Source organism: Anser brachyrhynchus, assembly GCF_964034855.1.
Source record: "Anser brachyrhynchus genome assembly, chromosome: 3".
Taxonomy (NCBI): Eukaryota; Metazoa; Chordata; class Aves; order Anseriformes; family Anatidae; genus Anser; species Anser brachyrhynchus.
In genome coordinates this window covers 37,998,773-38,021,673 of record NC_137696.1, presented here as the reverse complement: position 1 = coordinate 38,021,673, position 22,901 = coordinate 37,998,773, and the positions used below count along the sequence as shown (strand labels likewise).

The 22,901-nt window shown below is 53.1% G+C and overlaps 1 protein-coding gene across 1 annotated transcript in view; it reads left to right on the top strand.

The window, feature by feature from the left end:
* RSPH9 (radial spoke head component 9) overlaps positions 1-19,430 on the top strand; it is a gene marked incomplete at its 3' end in the record, with an annotated part of 90,395 nt that extends 70,965 nt beyond the window's left edge. Inside the window, exon 5 of the mRNA XM_080586193.1 lies at positions 10,076-19,430. Within this exon, the coding sequence (XP_080442319.1) occupies positions 10,076-10,296 (221 nt within the window). The remainder of the gene's footprint in view (positions 1-10,075) is intronic.
* Positions 19,431-22,901: the final 3,471 nt, after the last annotated feature.

Genomic DNA, 22,901 nt, shown 5'->3' with positions numbered 1-22,901 from the left:
AGGAGTAGAAAAGGGAGGTCCCTGAGCTTTCCATGTGCTTCTTCAGCGAGCTCTGCAGCCCCTCCTGAGCTCGGTGGTGTGGCGGGTACCTGCTAAACTCACGGGTGAGGGTTGCCTGAGCTGTGGTCACGGAAAGGCACACCCCCCCAGGTCCCTCTGTACTGCAGCACCCAGCGGGGGGTTGAAGCCCCCAGGGACGGCTCTGGGCTTCCCAGCGGGGCCCCCTTTGGGTGGCAAGGCTCGGCGGTGTCACCAGGGCTGTCCTGGTGCCAGCCGGGGGGATGTGCCCACGGACCCCCTGTCCCTGCTGGGGCCAGTCGTGCTCTGGCAAGAAGAAAGGCGGTGGTTAACTGCAGCGCCCTCGTGGTTCTTGCACGGCCTCCTCCGCTGTATGCAGCCGGCGGCCGGGATGTAATAAGCGCTAATGCTGGCTTCCCGGGCGGAGGCGAGGGGGGCAGGGAGCGTCTCGGAGGAAACCCTCGGCTCATGTCAATCAGCGCAACTTTTTATTTTACAGATCACGCTGCACGGCGCTTCCAAGTATGAACAAACCTAAACGAAGACAGCTGGCAGGGGCTCTCGTCATCTAACTCCTTCCAGATGTGCGGTCGCATGCCGCTGTTTCTGACTAATGACATCTCCGAGGAAATCCCTGGGGACGCGGTGGTGACGGGGCGGGAGAGGGGCACGCCAGGAACCTGTTGGTGGGCTGACAGCATCGGCTCCCCGGGGGGCTGCTCCCTGGAGCCCCTGCCCGGAGGGGCCCCCGATGCCCCTTTTGGGATCAGCAGGGCTCGGTGGGTCGCACAGGGGCTGCTCCTGCCCCACGGAGCACCTGGGCATCTCTCTTCGGGTGGATGCAGCTACTTAATCCAGAGCTGTGTCCTGTGGAGATAGCTGCTTTGTGGCCTGGAAGCCAGAAAACCACACTCAGTACGGCTGTGCTGGAGCGAATTAGTGATGTTTGCTGATAATGAGTTGAGGTTGAAGCGTTTACGCGGTTTGCAGCCTGGGAGCCCGTTCAGGTCTCCCTGCGTGGTGCCTCTCTGTGCTGCGGGGATGTCTGAGAAATCAGACTGGGTGGGAAGACTCGTAAATCCTGCCGCCCCCCTGCCGAGATATCTGCCCTGCACATCCCCAGTTTATGTTCCTGCGCGGCCTGGGTTGTGCTGGAGCCATGCGGGATCTCCAGCAGGTTTAATTGCCTCGCACCTCTGTGGGAAGGCTGTGCCAGTTTTACGGGCTGGGTCCTGGTGCATGCTTGGTGGCGGACCAGCGGCGGGTCAGGAATTGGGGTGACGAGCCCCTCTGGCCCCAGGCGAGGGATCATGTCCTCACAGAGCATTGCCTTCTTCCCACCGTGTTTCTGAAAACGCAGCCAACCTGCGTCCAGGATTGCTTCTTAAATGGAAGAGTCGTTCTGGGTCTTCCCATGGCCTCTTCTCTTCCCCCTCCCTCCCTCTCCACACCTTTGTAATTAACCTCTGAACTCTGGCTAATCCTGGGATTAGTGTGTCACGGGCTGTCGGATGGGGGTCCCACCACCCCTGGTGCTGCCCCAGCATCCCTGGCAAACTTGCAGGGGGGTCCGGAAAGCCAGGTCCCCCTTGGGGAGGGAAGAGGCTCCTAATGGATGGGGAGAGCTCGAGCCTGGTGGGTGGCGAGGGCTAATCCAGAGTCACCCATGGCTGATGGCAATCTCCCAGAGCTTGGGGAGCAGGGGGAGAGGCAGGAGGAGCTTTTGGTTGCCTGAGGCAGGATCTTACACACAGGAATGGGGGCTGCTTTAACATCCCTGCCCTGGGCCTTCTGCAGGGCAGATCAAGGCTGCACGGGGAAGGGAAATCCTGATGATTTACTTTTTTTTTTTTTTTTGGTGTAGCATCTCCACCAGGACAGGCAAGGTGTTGGGGGGCATCTGGGCTCGCAGCAGCATGGCTGCAGCTCTCTATCCTTCCTGGGGTGAGTGAGCAGGTCGTCATGAGCTGGTGGCTTGTTGGCACCTCTCCTCCCTACGTGGAGCTGGGCCCGGGGAGCTGCAGCAGGCTGGGAGAGGAAAGAGGCGATAAGCCGCGTCCCCGCCACGCGATACGCGGTGTGTGCACAGGATGTTTGGTTTCCTATCAGTCCCCTCCAGAGACGGCGGGGATGGGGAGATGTAGGGACAGGTTTTGTGGTTTCTTTAATCTGATAGTTTCCCTTTCTTTTTTTTTTTTTTCGGCCGCTTGCAGGGGATTACGTGCGTGAGGCACCTGAGCTGGCACGCTCTGTCCCGGCACTGGCTGTGCTTGCAGCGAGGTGTGCTGGGGGCTGGTTGTCTCGGGCATGACTCAGGCTGATGAGCCCGCTCCTGTCCCGACAGGAACACCTCGCTGGAAGGTGTCTTTGCCTCCTGGAGGCTGGCTTGTTCCTGCTGCCATCTCGCGTGGGTGCTTGGTGAGCCACCCGTGTGCAGGGGAGCAGAGGATGGGTGGATGGACAGGCTTGGCGTGAAGCACAGCATGCACACAGTGGTTTCCATCCCCAGGGGTTGCAGTGTCACCTCGTCTGGCACGTCCCAGGGGAAGAAAGAGGGGGTGGGTGGGAGAGGGCTTTTAGGAGGATCCCGATCCCACTGCTGGGCAAGCCTCAGGCAGGCGCTGGAGAATCCCCGGCTGCAAGGGAGGAAAACTGCTGGGGAGCGGCACCGGCAGCTCCTGCGAAACACTTTCATTCATCGCCAGCCAGGCAGGAACCGATGCTGGCAAAAGGCGGCGAGGGGATGCGTTTCATTCCCAGCAGAGCCGGCGGGGGCTGGTTTTCATCAGAAGCGGTCCGGCGCTGGATCTCAGCAGGGCCGATGGCTGCGACCCGCCGCGCCGCGCGGCCGGGGGAGGCCGGCTGGTGTTTGCCTTCGAAAGGGGCCTCCCGTGCTCGCAGCGCTCGCAGTTGAACGGCTTCCAAGGCGGCTTGCTTGTCTCCTTTTTATCGCCGTTATTATTTTTTAATAAAGTTTCCCCATTAGCTTCTAAAGGCGTTGTGGCCGAAGGGCCTGGGGATTCATTTCCTCTCCCTGGCCGCTGGCAGGGCTCGCCGGCCAGCTTGGCGCTGCCGCCAGGGCTTGGCCCCGCGAGCAGGGATTGAGGCGCTTCGGCACGGTTTGGAAAGGGGTCTTGCACTGTAGGGTTAAGTAAAATCGGGGGAACAGTGCGAACGTAAATTTCCTTGTGTGTCGTACGGGGAGGGGTGGGAGCTCCTTGTCCTCTCCTTGACTTCTTTCTCCTCTAGATGTGCTGAGAGGTTTTCCTCCAGGCCACAAACAGCATCGCTTATTGCTATCAACTGTGTTATTAGTAACAATAATCAAAGCACTGATATTAATATTAATGCCTAATGTCTTCTGCTATTCATGGAACTGAGGGCACAAAGGGCTCTGCACAGAGAGGTGACACTGCAGATGCCACTAAGTCTTCTATTTCTACCAGCTTCTGCATTTTGTTTTTCCTCTCCTTAATAAAATAAAAAAAAGCTTTTGCTGCCCTGCTCCTGCACAGAGATGCCCGACCCAGGGAGGCCACCTCCAGCACAGCCAGGGGGAATCTGGTCCCTGCCAGAGGACGTGGCGAGTTCAAGGCTTGTTCATGGGGAACCCCCACTGATGCGGGGAGTGGGCAGCAGCCCCAGGGAAGGCAGAGGTGGAGAAGCATGAGTGGGGGAGGCGCTGGGATCCCCCCAAGGGGTCTTAGCCCAGGCAGGCATAGGGGTATCCCAGTCTGGGGTAAGAGATGGCCAAGGAAAGGATGTGTTCCCTTGGACACATGGAGCAGCGAGGCAGAGGCACAAGTGGGAAGGGAAGGTGCCTCGAAATGGAAAATGCCATGTGCTGGAGCTGTGTGTTGCAGTGGGTGCTCTTCCTCTGCCTCCCCACGGGGGCTCTTGCCCGTGGGCTGTGTGTCTCTCTTGCTGCAGCACCTCACCTTCCTGCCCAGCTTTGGTCCCTGGCTGGCTTCGAGGAGAAGCCATCCGCTGCCAATACAGGTCACTTCTCTTGCCCTTCTCTCCACAGCTGACAAGCTGGAGATAACGTATCTCCCCCTCCCTTTGCCTCGCTCCCCTTTCCCCTCCACTATATGTATTTCTCTCTCTATCCATCCCCGTGACTGAAACTTGGCAGGGAATTCAGAGACACGCTCAGTCGTCAAAATGACTGCCCCAAGGAGAGCCCCGAGGCAGAGGGAGCGGGGGGGTAACGTGCTCTGGGCTGAACTCCATCGTTTCCACATCAGCTGTGACCGAACTTCCTTCTCCCTTTGCTACAGGCTCAGGAGACCGTGGGCTGGAAGCTGCCCGTTGAGGGGTGCTCGGTGTGGGCAGGGGCTTTGGGTTTCATCGCTGCTTCATCCTCCCCAGTCCTTGTGCTGTCTCCCTTGTAAGAGCCTCATGACCAGCTCTGAGCTCTGAAATGACAGGAAAGGAGGCAAAACAGGGAGCCGTTTGAAAAGCGTGCAGCCTCAAGCAAGGGAACTCTGTGGCCTTGCCAATAGCTTGAGGGGAAAAAAGGGGTGATGTGGTCCTGGAGTGGATTGTGTAGGGAAACCCAGAGAGGCTTCCATGTGTCGCAGCTTTCAGCCTCGGGAGAAGGGGGCACAGTCTGAAATGCCAAGGGGCCAAACTCCAGGCAGATAAAAGGGGTTGTTGTGCAACCCTGGAAGCCGGCCGAACACTAAAGAGCAGGACGTATGTCGTATCTTTAATGACCAACGGGCAGCGTTTGCCAATTGCTCCATCAAGTGCCCCAGGTGGTGCTGGTTAGCCACCGGAGCCAGGATATGCAGCGGCTTTGGTCAGGGTCTGGGCTGAGTGCAGCGGTGAGGAGCTGGCCCCTGTGGTCAGGAGAAACCCCATGCAGTCTGCTCGGAGCCGGTGATCAGGTCTGGCACGGCGAGAGAAGGGCTAGTGGTAGCTGGCTGGACCGTGCCCTCTTCAGCCTCCCTTGCTCCACCTTGGTGTGGCTCTGGTGGCATTTTTACAGCACCGAGCTGCTGCATCTGGCTGTACAACAGCTCTGGGCGAGGCTGGGCTTTGATGTGCTGTGGTTTTGTTCCTGCAGCTCCCGATGAGAAGTGTTTTAGGCAACATCCCAACTTCCCCACGGGGCAGTGCAGATGCGAGGCTTCATCAGGGCTAGAGCAGATATGAGGGAAAGCCGCAGCTGTTCCCATCTGAGCCTGCCCTGTCTTGGGCTTGGTGGGAGCAAGGGGATGTGAGCAGCCTGCTCAGAGCGGGGCTTTGGGATTCCCTGTCCGGATAAGGCAGATCTTAGGAAGGACAGGGACAGGCAGTCTTCATTAGCCACCCTGTCCCCTAATTCTCCAAGCGTGTGGATGCTGGCCAGACCATCTGAGGTTGGCTCGTCACTACTCAGAGTGTAAAAGTGCCTCACGGGTTCTGTTAGGAAATCTATGGTGTTCCCCGTGTGGGATCTTGGGCAGCCTCAGCTCCCTCACTGACTTCAGGCATCCACCAATGTGCTTTGAAGGAAGCCAGACTGGAGCATTAGCTGCGATGGCCCTTGGAAGCCAGCATCACCCGAGCGGAAAGGAGCTTTATGAGCGTTACTGGAAGCTGCTGTGGCTGAGTTACCAGAAATAAACCACTTCAGTTTGAAGCCAAGTGCTTGTAGACCACTGCATTTCCCACTCTGGTAGCTGGGCCGTCTTCCTATTGCCTCTGCTTGTCAGCAGGGAGATCTTCTGTAAATGCCACCCACTGCTCTTTCTGCTTAGAGTGGGTGGCAGTGGGGCAGGAAGAAAAAGGTGGGTGCATTGCCGAAGGTTCCTGTTAGCAGAGATTTATATATATATATTTCAGAAGTGCCTTTTCTGGGAACTTCTGGGTTTCCATAGAGGTAGCAAGAATAGCTCCTAATTCACAGGCAATTGCAGGGCTGGGGGCAGGAGGTAGCTGGAATGAGAGGGCTCTGCCCACAGTCTGGGAGCAGAAGATGTGTCCCCAGAGAGGCACAGATGCCTCAAACTGAGGCTCTGCACGCATGGGGGTGGCAGCATAAGTGGCCTTTGGCCAGTGCATCCCTGCCATTCTCCTGCCTGTCTTTGACTTTAATTAAGCTGCAAATTTGACTTATGAGCTATGCGTCAACCTGCTCCCCTTCAGGAAGCACGGAGGATGATGCCTACACAGCCATCAGAAGCTTTCTTTTCCTACTGCCCCAGAAAAAGTGAGCATTTTTCCTACCACTCCAGGAAAGTGAGCATTCAGCCCCAGCTCCCAGGGGAAAACTGAATCAAGGAGGGATGTGCCTTCTGCACGCAGAGCAGGGAGTCCTGATCCCAGTGCTTTAACCTCAGATCCGTGTTTGTTCCTCCATGGAATACCTGGTGAAGAGGCAAATACTTACGGGATATGTAAAGTTTCTGTGGGGCTTAGGGCACATGTTGTGACTGGTGCCACCTCTGTTTTTAAATGCAGCATCATCTGCCAGGTCAGGACTCCTGATAATTTCCCTTGCCGAGCCTTTGGGTTTGGTGGAGGCAGAGATCCCACCACCAGACCCCCTTGGCTGTGGGGATGGGAGCTGCCTTTTCCACCAAGCTCCTTTTTCAAGGTCTCTGGGTGGAAGGAGCGGTGAGCAGCCTCTGGGGCCAAGACTGGGGACCCATCAGCAGCACGTTCTCCTTGCTGCACTGTGAATGTGGCGGGGCCAAAGCACCAAACCCGCCAGTTTGGCCTGGATCCTAACCACAAATAGCACAGCCAGCTGCCAGGCAGTGCCTGGTTTTCTGCCCTGGAGTCAGGGGAAGGAATGTGGGTGGTTTTGCATGCCAGGGCTATCGGTGCAGCGGTGCTCAGCCCATCTTGGCACTGATGGCTGGCCTTGCTGGGTGTTGAGAGCCAGCACAAACCCTTCCCCAGGGATGCAGGTGGTCCTGGCTCGGCTGCCTCAGATGATGACCCTGGGTTGGGGCAGTACCTAGCTTTGGAGCTGGTCAGGGTGAAGCCAGAGGGTATTTCTGTGTTGAACTTGCATCTTAAAGCCTGCCATAACATCTGGTAGCTCACTGTGCATGTGGGGCTGCCATACCCCATCACGTCATCCCATGGAGCTGGGATGACTGTCCCCAGCCAGGGGTCTGCCAGGCCACATTATCTGGCACAGGATCCATTCCTTCTCATCATCCCTCTTTCCCAAAGCCCTCAGAGGCCCATGGGGAGAAGGCTGTGGGCTCCACAAGCTGTTCCTGTGACCAACAGCCTGCTCTTTGCTGTCTTTCAGTCTCCTCCCTGTGACATGGCTGGCAGTGCACTTGCTGCATGGCCAGAGAGCTGGTTTTCTCCATCACTTGGCAGGTGGGAGCCTCGCTGTGTGGTGGGAATGGCCATGGACGTTGGGCTGTGGGGCGAAGGATGGCTCCTTGTCACAGAGCAGGAGAAAGGCCAGGGCATAGACCCAGAGGGCTGTGTGCATCCCTACCGAAAGAGCAAGGGGGGATTTCCCCATCCTTGAACCGGAAGCAGGCGGCAGATATTTTATCGTCATCCCAAATAATCTCATGACAAACCCTCTTCTCTCTCACTCAACCAGCAGAGGAGGTAGTAACTAGTTCAAAGGGCTCTATCGACTTAAAAACATGCTTCTATCTCAGTTATTTCCATCCTGCTGCTGACCTGTGAAGTTTCTGAGAACCCAGGAGTGGAGAAAAACACTGGGGCTCAGCTGTGGGTTGGGTTGTGCGGTGCGTGTGTCAGCACTTTGGGTGCAATCAGTTTTCCTCTGGTCAGTGAGTTTCTTCCGTTGTTTGGGTGGGCCTTGCACAAGCCTTTGGGGGAAAGCAGAGGCTTTTTTAGAAAGTGGAATATATGACTGTGAAACCACAAGAGTGATGGAGGGTCTCCGGCGTGGGTAGAGGAGCCAAAATGGCTCCTGACTGTCAGGATATTAGTCACCATCACTATCACCTTCCTGGCGTGCTGCTGCCTGCTACCAACCTTTTGTCAGTGTCCTAATTCACCATGAATCATGTAGAGTTTTGGGAAGACCACGCTTTCCTCTCAATCTGTACAATTCCCAGTGCCTGGCGGCTACTACTGTGACATAAAAAAGTTGTCCATAAAATAACCACAACACACTCATTTTGGAAACAGACAAGAATTCAAATGGGCAGTTTCCCTCTATACTTAGGAGTAAAGCCACAGGTCCTGAAAAAGCTCCAGTTGGTAAGAGGCTGAGCACGTGTAAGCGTCCATGAATATTTGAGGTATGATATTAGGAAAAGCTTTCTAACTATGGAGCAAGCAAACTAAGGATGCAATGGGAGCTCTTTCCTGTGATGTTTTCAGAGGGGCTTAGACTGATATCTCCCAGGTAGTGCTGCTGATGCCTGAGCAGGGTGCGTTTCATGTCTACTTGTCTATGATCCATCCTACTTTCCAACCTGGAACACAAATTCCTGTTCACTGTCTCTGTTTTTAGACTCGGAGCTCCCTGATGGGCTCAGCTGAGCCCAACGAGGGCACTGCACCCATGGCTATCCTCTGCCAGGGGTTTGTTGTCCCAGTGACTGAAATGGCTCCTGGGGGAGGCCTCTTAGAGCAGAGGATGGAATAGGGGAGTGAAGTAAAGGTGGCCAAAACCATGGCCTAAGTGCAAACACTGCTGCTGTGATGCTGGTGGACACTGCAGGAATATCTGCAAGGGCAGTCCAGTGCGGTATCAGCTCCAGGAGTGGCTGCTCTGGCAGTGGCAAGGCAGCAAACCCTGCCACACCTGGGTGTGACAGAGAAAGATTGGACCGAGCTCGCCTGCCCATGTCACCAGTCATGGTGGGGGGGTACCCAGTGTCCTGCCAGAAGCCTGGAGTCAGAAGGTCTGCTCTGGTATCCTGGATAGACAGGATCATCCCACCACGCTTCCAAGAAGGAAAATTACCCAATTAGTGTTATTTCAGTTTATTTAAGGCAACAGGGGTAGGCAGTGTCACAGCGTACAAAAGCAGAGAAGGGGCCTAGTCCTTCACACAACACTTGGTGAAGCACTGGGATGTGTCAGGTGCTGACAACCTGAACTACGACTGGACGAACTCATGAAGAAAAAGCCCCTCCAGGACTGTTAGATATGAAGACACAGCCTCTGGCCCAGAAAATCCCAAGCCACCATCACGTGGAGGCAGAGAGAGCATGTGGAGGCCGTATCACTGTAGCTTGCCCCGTCCCCTGCTCCCAGACAGGCCGGCGAAACCCCGGCCCCCCCGGCCCCCGGCCGCACAACGGAGGGGCTGTGTGACCTGCCGGCTCCCGACGTGGTTGCTATAGGAAAGGGAAGAGGCTGGAGGGAATGCCTGGGACCTATTCACACCCCCCAGCCCCGATTCACAGTGCCCCTGAGGTAATGTTTGCCTGGCTCGCCGTGGCCTTGCCTGATAAAGGGGCCTCCGAAAAGCAAGGCGGGGGGAAGAGCTGGCCGGGGCTGGGAGAAATATTTGCCTTGAATGCCGGCAACGCGTGGAAATGGGGAGGTGGCGGGAGGGACAAGAAAGGACCCTTTGAAAAAGGGGGAGGTGGAGGAAGTCGGGTGCGGGGTCTGGCTGCGCACGGGGCCGTTGGGGCTGCCCCTCACAGCAGCTGGGTGGCACGGAGCTACCAGCGTGGGCACTTGTAGCCAGCTTTGTGTCGGGTACTAAAAGACAGGAGGGTTTATAAGCCTGCCTGAAACTCATCTGCCTTTCCTTCTGCCTACCTGTCCCATCTTGAATGATCTCGTTATGCAGATTATTGTTATTATTGTTGTATTTCTGCTTTTGTGTAGCCAGAGTGCCACTTGGCCCACTATAATGCGGGATAGGCTTTGTTCTGGAAAGCCCCTTCAGCTGCACGTGAATTCTGGGAAACAAAAGCAAAATTCCCATTGCCTAAAACCCAGCAAAACAAACACCGCCCCCTCCTCCCCCCCAAATATCCTGCAATATTTCCCTGCACAGAATAGAGCTGGATGAAGAGGAATTTTGGCACAGGACAGGCACTGGCCACCTCTTAAATTTTTATAGCTGATCTTAACAAATGTCCTTTTTGTACATTTTAGCGTTCTCCTCGACAGGCCTGATCAAAGCGGTGAGACAAGCACGCGGCTGCTGTTGGGATGCTTTGCAAGATGGAGGCTGCGTCCAACATATGAGGCAAGAGGCCATTTTTAAACATCATCAACGAGGCCCAGAGGTTTCCTCCCCAAGCTGTTATCTCTGCTGTGATGGAGGAGTGAAGAGGGCGGTGGGAACATCTGGCCTCCGAGGTCCAGAGAAGTAAAACCAAGCCCACAGAGGAGCTGTGGGGAGTTTTGGGAAGGCTCAGCACAGATGGGTGAGTGGATAAGAGTGTTCACGGTGGCCAGAGCTCAGCATTACTGAAGCTTGGGGAAGATGCATGACAAGGAGCCAGTCCAACCAATCCTTCACAGGACCGTGTTTCAGATGAGCTGCAGCTGCTTGGCCAGGAGGCTCGGTATCGGTGGGCACGGCTGGGTCGAAAGCTCTTCCCAGCGTGGGTCAAAAGAAAACAGAAATGGGAGTGGGATGGAAGGGGGGAAAAAAAGTAGCAAGCATTATAATGGCATTTTCTCGTGGGAAGGGAATATAGTCTACAGCCTTGGTAAAAAAGAAACAGAGGGGGCTGGGGCACTGCTATTGAGAATGGCTGGGAGCATGGGAAAGCGCTTTTATAATGAGAGAGGGAAAAGATGAGGGTGATTTAGGATAAGAAATGTTGTCGTTGGCTTCAACTAGAAGGAGAGCAGGTCTGCTCCTCCTCTGACTTTTTGTGCGGCACCTATCATCGTTGGACGCGAGTAGCTTGCAAAGAGACCAGGCTCCGAGCAGGCTGCGAATATGGTTTATAAACACCTCTGCTTACCCTGAGAAAATAATGCCCTAGAAGGGGCTTTCTCGGCCTTCCTTTATTACAGGCAGTAGCCCCTCACTCAGGAAAAAAAAAAAAAAGAAAAAAGAAAAAAATGAAGCCCTCCTGTGCATTATGGAAAAATAAAAGCAAGAAAGTGCCTGGCTGATGACTTTGTGAGGGGAAATGGTGTTCAGAGAGATGGCTTTGGACCTCAAAGGACAGTGATGCGGCTGGGAAAAGTAGCAGCATTGCTTTGCTTTGGGATTTAATAACACTTTCACTGTCTTGCCACCCCCTTGGCTGCCTTTCCACAGATAGCAATGGGGAATGATGCACTGGGGATATGCAGGGGAGCAGGGAGGGAATCTGGAACTTACTGTAAGCTCTGTATTTCATTTCAGCATCTTGATTGGGGTCCTGCCATTGGGTCAGTTGCTGTTAATCCTCTATTTGTATTTACCAGATACATCTCTCACTCAGTTTTCTGGAATTCCCCCAGTCTGATGGGTGATGCAGGCTGCATCGCTGAAGTTTAGCTTTCATTCATGTGCAGAAGAAACCAAACTCATTTGAAGTTTGCTGTTGTTTAAGCTCAAAGCCCCCCTGCCCCCTATTTTTGGTCAATTTAACAGCGATCAAAGGATGTTTTTACTCTTGCATGAAGCTGTTTCTTTAAAGCCTGTGTTGCAAGTGACCTGGCGAGGCTGTGCACTGATGCTGAGCCCTCTGAGAGCTCCTGTGGTTAGCACGGATTAAAGGAACTAGGTCAGATTTCTAAACTATAGCATACATGATTCTGCTGTTCCAGCTGGACTATCTATAAAAGCTGGAAAAGAAAATCAGAGTCCTGGAAAGAGGTTTTGTTGGATGTGCACTTCCCAGAACTCCCCCCCAAAAGCAATCCAACTGTGCAGGCTAGAGCAGAGAAGCTTCAAAAGGTTTTTCCTAAATCAACCCAGCCTGTTGAAGTCCACTGGGAAAGCTTTTGAGAATTTTGCTCACAAGATGGATGGATAATGCAAAAAGCTAGAAAGCGATATGGAAGAAAAGGCATTTTTACACATGGTGCCACTCCCAGCATTATTTTATATGAACCAGGACATAAATAACTGTTTCTCTTTCAGGCTTAAGCACAGGTATGAGGACATCACCGTCCACTGCAAAACAGTGCTCTCTGGGCTGGAACAGAAAACTGTTTCCATGTAGGCAGCAGCACTGCAGAACAGCTTGGGATAAGCAAGGAGAAGAAGTTTGCCACCCATCAAAGCTACTTCAAAGGAAGAGACAGGCAGACCATGGCATGCCACCGTCCTTGACAAGAAATGTGGGCAGCATCCCCACCCACCGGGCAGAGGGGCTGCACTATCCACCTTGTGAACGTTTTTCCATCCCCAGCTTCTACACAACAGTGCCGGCCAGCCTGGACCTTGGCCAAAGCAACATCCTGGTTCCACGGCAAGTGCTGTGGGATCCGGCCACACGTGACGAGGACCCCAGCTCCGCGTTACGTTGGGAAGAGACGGCTATCGTGACCCCTGCTGCGCCCTGGGAAAGTCTCTTGGCTGCAGCTCACAGGAAGGAGAAGGTTTGCTTTCTTCAGATCCAGGATTTCCTCCTAGGCCCTCCTCACATGCTGCACCACATCTTAACCCACTCTCGCAGGCTGGGACCACAGAACAGTATGGAAACACCACCCGGCCTTCCTGTGCTGGTTCTGGGGCTGGTCCCAGCTGCCTGGTGCAGAGAGGAGCCCCTGCCTCTGACCCAGTGCTGCCCACAGGACTGGGCAGCCCGGGCACGGGCTGAGCACGGCAGACTATGCTCCCCAGCGTGGGAAATTTCTAAAGAAGCAGCCTTCTGTAAACCACATTTTCATTTAACCAGTCTAAATATATTTCAGTTTCAAAACACACGCTTAAAAATAACTTACAGAAATATTTATATGGACACTGAAAGGAACTTTCCAGCTTTGGGGATTCAGCCTACAGCCCACTGCAGAGCCCACAACTGGCTTCCTGTTCAGTCACTCCTAACCTGTTGTTGAGTCTCTTGTTTTGAGAGCGTTGGAGTCTCTTTCTCATTCAGTTATCTTGCTTCACTCCACCCTGCCTCACAGACTCAGAGGGCTTTGCTTCAGCAAGGTCAAGACTGATACCTCAGGGCAGTTTTTCTCACAGCTGCAATCATTGTAACTCTCTCAATGGTGCGAGTTTTCTTTCAGACCAAATGGGAAAACATTGCCTCACCTGGGATAACTCAGCAGCCCCACAAATGAGACATGGCACATACTTAGGAACGCCCTCTCCCATTTTTTGCCCCCTGTACCATTCATTCATCTGGCTGTCTCGGTCCATGTGCTGCTTGGGGCAAACCTCTGTCCTTGACAAATGTATGTCAATGTAGTACAGTGGTGTGAAAGGTCAGAGTTTGAATCTTTTGAGTGGTTTGGCAACAAAAAAAGCAATGTAAAGCTAAAAATTAGCTTCCCGCCTTGTGTTTTTCACCATCATTTGTTCCTTGCTATCACTAATGTCTGCTGGGGCACTGTCAGCTATCGGAGGGAACGGACGTGTACCAACCACATCTCCTCGTCTATGCAGACAATCCCCTTTGCTAAAGAAAGGCTGGGCTCTCCCCAAAGCATCACAATAAGAGCACGTCAACCAATCAATATGCTACGTCATATGGGAGAGAAGCAGTCTGACGGGTCAGGACGAAGGTTGGCTGATAAGGACGTGTTGTGTCATGGGCCCATGTGTCTCAGCTTTTCTAAAGACATCCCTGTAACCCAGGAATGTTTTCTAGGAGGCTGGAAATGTCTCAGTTTTTCATGTCACCAGATTTTATTCTTAAATCACGACACAGTGTTTGTTCAGTACATATTGCAGCACTGGTGAGAATCTGTCCCATGTTTAGCAGGAACAAACAGCCCAGAAGAAGGTGTGCTCACTGGGATGAAGGGTATTTGGATTACAAGAGAGGTCAAATGAGTGCAAACCCCATTGAAGCTGTATGAGCCACTCAGTCTGGTTTAGTGCTGCAGGAGGGACTGTGCTGGAAAGATGAAAGCTGGAGAAGTTCTGCTGCGAGAAGCATTTGTGCTGCTGTAGGGGCAGGAGCTCGTGTAGGAAAAACACAAACACTCGATCAAAACTAGGTCTGGGATGTCTTTCATGGGAACAGTTTGTGACAATCTAATACGTCACCACCGAGGAGTCTCTGGTTTTGATTTTCAAAGTAAGATTCAGAACCCTACTGGCTTGCAAATGATTTTGCCTCTCTCTCTTCCCCCCATATTTCTCTTTATATGTAGGGGCTGGAGAGGCGTATGTGGGCGAGTGTGTTTTAGTGTTTTTCATAAAATATAACCTAAAACTTCATACAAAGCTGTGGCAACAGACTCTAGGTCACCAATTAAATGCAGCTAGCTCTGAAATGTCACACAACATCTATTTAAAACAGTCCAAACTCCAGGCTTGGATTAAGATCCATGCATTCCTAAAAACACAGGATTAAACTGAAAGCTCGGATTTCCTTTAAAAAAGAAAGCTTCCTGCTCTGTGACTGCAGAGAAAAGATCAAAACCCTTAGCTAAACAGAAGTGATGCAACAGCTTCTTCTGGGGGCCTGAGTCTTGGAGGGCACTGATCAGTGCTGTGGTCATGTATGGTGATGTAGTGGTACCACCGGTGGCAGGGCAGGAGAAAGGACAAGCTGCTGTGTGGGGTCAGGAACATGAGGCTGGAGCAGGAGCAGCTTTGCCATGGAAGAAAAACTGTCATCTATCTGCCCCTGAGGTAAATTGCTGCATGGGTTCAGGAACCAGCAGCCAGGAAGCTCTTGAACCACTGATGTTTCTGGAGAAAACAGACCCAGATCCAGATCCTGCGGTAGCAGCTTGGAAAGGGGGGAGCTGTCCTGCTCACATCAATGGGGCTTGTCCATAGCAGACCCCAGCAGGCACTTGTCTGGCAAGGGACATGGGGAAAAAGGAGGAGAACACAGCAGATAGCTTAGTGCCTGTAGGGTAGTGGGGCCTGGGTGCCCCAACTTGGCCCAAAAAGTACCACTGGAGATGAGTGATTTGGAGGGCTGCGTTACATTTGCAGTGGGAATGAGGGCAAAGCCTGTGCTGGGGGCAGAGGTCCCCAGGGCCTGCAGCATGGGAACTCCAAGAGGCCCTGCAGCAAGGGAACCAGCTCCCACCATGCTCTGGAGAGCCCAGGCCAACCAGCACACCAATTTCAGACCAAGCCAGTAGAGGTCACAGTAGGTCCAACAAATTCCCCATGCCCTCCTCCCAGCCCAGTCTGCCCTCACATCTTAAACAGTTCAGCTCTGACTGACTGGAATTATACCCTCTTCCTACTCAATGGCCTCAGCAAGCCCAATGAAGCCAGCCTGTGTCTGGCGTGTGCTATTTAGGACGGGGAAATCAGATGATGGCGAGCTGGGCTGTGGCCTGGTGGTGCCTACCTTCCCCACCGTCTGCTCCCACTGCAGCTAGTGTATATCTTGGAGGTGAAATCTGTCATGCGGGTGTGGATGTGTTTTCTTCCTGTCATTCCACAGAGGGAAAACACCAGACCTGCCAGCTCGTCGGGCTCCCTTATCTTCCCAGACCTCTCACCTTCACCCAACCTGTTCCAAGTTCATGCCCAGCCCGGAGGACATTCCCACCGCCCAAAGGTGGTTGGGTCTGCAGGGGATGGGGCTTTGTGCCTGTCTGTGCTGCGTCGTCCACAGGCCAGCAAGTGCTCTAGGACAATCGCCTGAGCATCTTCATGCTATGATTGAGGTGGTTCCTGATGTTCTGGGCTCTCTTGGGGTCTTCCATGAGAGTTGGGACATTTCCCCATGGAGGGACTGGTAGGCGTCCTCTCAGCCGGTCCGTGCCCCTGCTCAGCTATAGCCCCATGAGGAAACTGCAGGCATGGCATACACCTGACAAAATTTGTAGCTCTTTGTACAGAGATACTGTGAATTACCTTCAACCATTTCAAACAATAGAATCTTGGTCAGGGAAGAAACCAAAGGCAAAACCTGTACCTTCCTTAAGTAAATATTGCAGCCACGCAGCTCTGCATGCAGATCAAGGTCTGCACACAACCAGGCCGTGGCTGGCTGGGGTCTCCTACGGGTGACAGGATGTCCTGCCGGGGCATCTTCCTGGATGGGACTTCCTTGGCATGATGCCTTGGTGGCTTTGGAGCCCACCACGGCTACGACACATGGCATTGCCACCACCAGCAGGACCTGAGTGCCCAGGCTCTGCTGCCAAAAGCACGAGAGATGGCTGTGGCCTGGCGAACTGGGAGAGCGAAGCCTGGCTGCTGCTTCCTGAAGGCCTCTGCCACTGGAGGGGGACAGAGCACCTCGCTGCGCAGGTAGGTCCCCCCGCACCCTTCCCAGAGGAGACCCTCCCATGCCGCAGGGCTTCCACCCAGTTCAGCCCGGTGGATGGGCCACTGCTTGCACTGCCGCACCCTGGAGTGGGTCATCGCGGGATTGCGCTGCTAGCAGAGGAGGGGAGCCATTTGGCAAGAAGGGAGCATTTCACACAATAGCAATGAGTCCACTGGCAGCTCAACACCGCCAAGCCTGCCACCACGGGTGTCGCAGCACGTCCGGGGAGAGGAGATGCACAGGAGCCCAGTGGGGGTCAGGAGCTCTCTGGAGATGGGCCTGGGTGTTTAGGTGCTGCCTCTAAACCCCTTCATGTTTCAGATGTGCTCCTGATGTTCTCTTATATCCAGCTGCTTTGGATGGGCCATTCCCATCTCCATCTTTTCCATCAGCCTAGGGCTTGAACTGCTCAAGCTGGTGCAGTGCCCTGGCCCATGCCTGATGGTTTCTGCAGACCACAGGGACACAAATACAGCGGGGATGGAGGCAGAGGGGCTGCACCAGCCGGGCTCAATGCCATGCCAGGCTGCCCGGCACCACCTGCACAAGGTACCATATGGGGACACCAACAGTGGGATGGGCACATGGCTCTGAAATGGCACATTTTTGATGACTTACTGTGGCAGGATGGTGCTGGCTCCCACAACGCCAGGGGATGTGTGGCGGGGAGCTCACTGAGGAGAGATGGTTCCTGCTCTGGGTGGCCAGGTGAGCAGCTCATGCCTTGTACTCTCATGGAGCCCTGGTGCCATTGTTCTGTCATAATGATGGCTGGTGATGATGGCAACACGGACCTGGGTGGCAGCTCTGCCCCCGCATTTTGGGAGGGTGTCGTGAACTGGAAGAGGTGGCTTCCACAGCAGGGTACCCCAAGGAGCAGGCACCTTTCTCCTGGCCAGCTTGCTCCGGCCGACGAGACCTGATCGATGAATGAAGCCGGGGCCTGGCACGCTGTCAGGAGCAGGCTGCATTGTGCAACAGTGCGTGATGCAACTGAACTTTACATAACCTGATGCAACACCTATGGCTGGAGTTTAAAGCAGCAGGTCCTGGATGGCTGCTGTATGGTGTACATACCTCCTCCTGCATGCACACATGTGAGGTCAGCTGGTGGGAGCGGACAGCAGCACTGCTCCAGGCAGCTCAGGCTTCGCTCTTGGGTTTGAAATCACTGCAAACAAACAAACAACTGTGGCTCGTGAGAGGTGAGTAGACCACGAGCAGAGGCAAGAGCCAGGCACATTGCAAACAGCAGCTGTGGAAATGTCCTCCCTGCAGCTCAGCCCATGTTCTTCATTCCCACCTGCAGCTAATCCTGTCCGAAGTCTCTTTCCTCAATCGTGTGCTGCAGCTCCCGAAGCCTGCTGGAGCTGGGGTACCTCAGTCTCCATTTGCAGCCCCTCACCCCCAGATGCTCCTTGCACGGCATCTTCCACCAGGCTAAATCATGATTTTGAGCTCAGTGCTGTGTTAGGCAGCCTTGAGGCTCTTCAGATCTGATGCTTAACCTGGTGCCTTGGGGAAGGCGGCAGTACCCCTTTCCTGGGGCAAGACACCAAAGCTCTTTAATATAGCATGAGGCAAGGCATCACCCTAAATCTGCCCATGGCCTGACATCTGCTGCTGTCTGTCCTGAACCTCAGGCCAAAGTAATTCCTCATCTTTTCTCTGACATTTATCATATTTAAGCTAAAAGAAAACAGAGGGCGGTTGCTGGCCTGCTGTTTTCTGTACAAGCAGTGAGAGTTTGCAGCTGTTGGGAGGTCTGGCGTGTGTGTGGTGCCCGAGCAAGGCAGGGGGAGCAGGGGCACGCCGGGGAGGGATGATGAGCCCCAGAAACAAGCCGGTCATGACAGCCGTGGTGGGGTGGTCCTGCCATGCCCCTCACTGCCGTAGCATCACGCCAGTCCAGGCTGCAACACTGCCACCAGGAGCAACGTACTTGGGTTTTGGGAAGCCCTCCTGGGACGAGGCAAGAGAAAGCATCGGAGCCCAGAGGGAGCCAGATTGTCTTTCTGTGTGAGGATCAGCCTGGCACGACCCCAAGTATCACCTGCCTTTCCCTTCCCCCTGCAGAGGAAGCTAATCCTGGGCACTGCTGTCGCTGCCAAGTTTGCATGGAAAATGCCACCAGCAGGAGCCAAGCAGCAACCACTGAAACCGAACTGGGAGGGGACGGCGATACAAGCTGGTATCCCCTTCCTGACGTGACTCCTACCTGTGAGTCACCGTGGCCTCAGTACCTTTCCAGCCATGCTGCTGCGCCCGCAGCTGGTGCTCGAGTGCCTGACTCTGGTGAGGTGAAGCCTTTCAGCTTTCTGAGCCAGGCCCTCATGATGTAACACTGCAGGTGAATTTCCACAGCTCTGCCAGAACACAGAGTGGGGCTGGGAGATGGTAAAAATGCCTTTCCCCAGCCTGGTGCCTGGACCGTCCTTCCATCTCCCTTCCCAAAAGGTACCTTTTTATCCGTTCCCCATCCCACCCTCCAAAAGCGGTGCTCTGGGGCTGGAGAGACTGTGCTGGTGGTAAAGGGGGTTATGGCATGGCCCTTCAGGGCTGCAGCAACACCTCCAACCACTTACACACAACAGCCTGTGTGCCCGAGCTCCAGCCAGAGAGGATTTACAACACAAAACCATCAGCTGATGCAGAGATCAACCGGTGCTGCAATCGGGTCACAGATACTCTAAATCAAACCAGATCTTTACATCCTGGAGCTGCACAGCCTGCAGGGAGCAAATAAATGGTTAAGAAGACAGGCTGAAGTGCCAAACGAGAAAGCAAAGTTTGCTCCACGCTCGTGGCCAGGATGTAGTGGGAGAAGCTGCTGTGTGTATGCAGCACGCGCTCATCCGTGACCGTGTGGCTCTTCGTGTTATGTCTGAGAAGGAAAGCAAAACAAGAAATGGTGACCAGGGTGGGATTATAATCCAGGAATACCGTGACTGCTGAAAAACCGAGGAGGAAACCACAGGCTAGTAGCTGCTGTTAAACTAGCTGGTGGAACGCTTGCCGAGATGGCGGAAATTTTCCCAGCCCCTCTCTCCATAAAGGCAGTGGTGATAGTGATGCATTTGAGCTCCTGAAAAATGCAATAAAAACAAACAAAAAACAGCAAAATGAAACAATTTCTAAATATGTGTTGGTAAGGAGGTGGGGGGGCTAAGGAAATTACTAGCGTGTTGCCAGTTTGGAGAGAGTTTAAATGCTGCGTCAAGGGAGCGGTTAGCATGTGGTATGCAAAATGAAGCAATCCAAAAACGGTTATTAACTGAGGCTGATTTGCCCTTAAAACGTGCTCTAGGAACTGCTGTGTCAAAGGATACAGCTACTCTTGGTGATGGGGAGTTGCAACAACATCAAACAGCCTGAAATTAAGGGTTTATTTTTTTTCCCCTTTGGGGGACAGTCACCTCTTTTGGCTGAAAGTCTTTCGGGACAATATCAGAACCAAAACATAAAGGAAATTAAGCTTTGCTTGAGGGAGAAGGGTGTTTTTGACTCCACTGTTCTCCTGAGGCCCCATCTGCATGACAGCCTGAAGAAAGGCAGGGCTACAACACGGACAGGGCTTGGGATGACCTCCTGGGTTGCTGAGGGAGGTTGTGGTGAGGGAAGAGGGGGCTTTAGAGGATGTGGTGTTTCCCTGCTCACAGCTAAAAAAGGCTGGCATCCTTTGCCTAGGTCTGACTAAGCAAAACCTATCAGCCAGATGGGGATGCTGAATAACGACAAGAAGCATCCTGTGAATAACGCACACGGGGTTTTACTCCAGTATAACAGACTAGCATGAGGAGAGCTTCCTCACCCTTGTTTTGGTAGAAGGCCACAGAGCAGCTACTGCAAAGCACGTTTAGTTTGGAGCTATGCAGACAATGTATGGGTTAGTGGAGGTGACAACGAGGGGTGTCTGCAGAGGTGCTGGTGAGGCTGTCAAGAGCGGTTGTGGAGCAAATGAGGGAAAAGTGAATTTTCCAAAGACCCGGCTGTGTGCTGTGGGACTTGCAAATGATTTTCATAAATCACCAGTAATGCTTGGGGTTATTCTCAAGGCACTCTGACCACGAGATATGTCACAATTATCTTCCTTTCTGGGGATAGGCAGTTATTACCAAGGGGTCTTGCCCAATACCTAGACAATATTACAGTCCCTAAATAGACCAGTGCACAAAGGACAGAAGTAATGTTGATCCACATGATGTACCAAGGCTCCAGATGAAGCAAAGAGCTTTGTATTATCAACAAGCAAAACGGTGCCTGTAAAATTAGCTTGCAGCACTTCCCCACGGGCCTGAAACACTGGTGCAGAAAGCCAGCTGTTGGGGTAGGACGCCGAAAAGACCCGCGCTTAGGGCTGGCTGGCATCGACCTGCAGCCCTGTGCTCACACCCCCAAGGAGATCCAAGCATCGCCTTGGGAGGTCAGCGGTTGAGCCACAGCTTATCTCAGGAGGAAACAACTTTACTCTGGCTGCAAATCATCAAACACCAGCTTCGGTTTTAGCAGTTGCAGCCTGGTTACAGAGCCAGAAGGTTTTCTGGGGCAGTCCCTGCTCTGGTACTGTGGTAGGAGATGCAGTGGCTGGCACCACGAGCACCCGTGGAGTGACAGGTACCCTGACGCAACGTGAAACTGAGAGCCTGACGGGCCTGGCTGAGGCATCCGATGATATGATGAGGAGATGGGCTTAGCACACAGCCTCTTCCAGCCTCCTTGGCTGGAAAGAGAGTACTGAAATACATGTCCAGGTTGCCTAACGTGTGGCACCAGAGCGGTTGCTGTAATAAATCCCAGGTCTAGTGTACTCCAAGAATTACATGATGGCCTCTGGGAATAATAACTATGAAAGCCCTGGCTAGAAATTTGGTTTAGTGGCCAGACACTGATACACAAATAGGAGGAATGACAAAACGATGTCAAGGGTATTAATAAAGCTAGTTGGGAAATTTTCCATCAGAATAATTCTCCGATGGAAAATGTCCTTTTCACTAGCTCAGCACTTTCTGTAAGAAAATTGCAGATTTCCACGGGGAGGATCAAACTGAAGGATCCTTGGCTCTTTTTCCGCGAGGAGCAAACAAAATCGCCGAGAGTGCTTGCGGACGGGCGCGCGGAGGTTGCCTTCCTGCGCAGCTCCCAGCCACCCAGCCTTCCCCTGGGGACCAGAAATCCTGGGCGCAGCGGAGCAGCCAGAGGCAGCCAGAGGCACCGGAGGGCTGGGAGCTGCCCCGGGAGCTCCCGACAGCTCACCTGCAATCCGCTGCAGCCAGGAAGCCGGCAGTTTTCCTTTTGGTCCTGGCGAAGCCTGGCTCTTGCGGAGCTCTAATGAAAACAGCGGGTTTGGTTTTTCAGTCTAGTATTTTGCTTGAAAAGGAACTCGGTTACTATTGTTTTCTTTCTCGCTGGAAGGGATTTCTATTTCCCAGCCAGCCCCGGGTATCAGCGAACACTACACTTGCTTAAATATTCTCCTTTGTGTTCTCAGGAGCGGCCAGCTGCTCTAGGAAAGCAAACTTAGGCAGAACTGGGCCATTTATGGGACATATGTTTTTGATTGCAGGAAGTGCCCCTTGTAAATGGCCTGAAGTGCTGCATATGAATGCTACTAATTTAACACAGACTGGGAAAGTGTTAAGATTAGTATTTTCATGGACAGGAATTCCTACATGCATTGTAAGTGATGAAGGCTCGCTTTTTTGATGTCCAAAAAGTTGTGTGCTTTTATCTAACAAAACAGTATCAACTCTGTCACATAAGCTCCTCGCTCTCATGCTGTAAGAGGAGCGGGGGGAAGATTTGTTCAAACACACAATTCAATGATCCAAAACAGAAGTTTGGATAAAGTTAGCTTACAGCAAAAAAAAAAAAAAAAATCTGTGAATTTTCTTCTGGCCTGGCAAAGACATGTTAATACAGATCTCTGCTACAGTCATCCACAGTGCTGGAACACAGATTTTTCTTGCTTGGGCGTGCTAACACCTGATTTCCAGGGGGGTGTTTGTTTGAAAGTGATAGGATCAAATGGCCCCACATAGTCATGCATGACTCTGCTGCCTTGGGATTGGAAAAAAATCTGTGCAAGAGGTAACTCTGAAGACTTGGGGAAGTCTTGAGCAGTCATGACAGCCTGCTCGTCTGACTTATCAGACGGAAACAGCATTGCAAGCCTTGGAATTAATTGGGATAATGGAGTGAATGAGCTGGGCCCTCTTATCAGTAATAATGATAATAATCCCACGCCTTTGTGGAGAGGCTAGTGATCGTGAACTGTGAGGTAGGTCAGCTGGCAATTGTTCAGCCAGCAACAGATGGGGATACGCAGCCTCTTGGAAAGACCAAGACCCTTTCTAACATGCCTGCAAGCTGTTTAGACATCTGATTTAAGGCTTCCACATTCAGGAACATCGGTTGGAATCTGCCGGTGCTCCAGTTTCCCGGTCAGTGAGATGGGAATGCTTTTGTTGCAAGAGCGTAAAGTTTAACTAGTTCTTGTCATGAAGGACATCGCAGTTCTCCAGCATTCCTAACTGAGGTGTTACGTATTGCAGGAAAATGTTTGCTTCATGCTTGCTCTACCACCCTCATGTCCTACTTGTCAGAAGTTC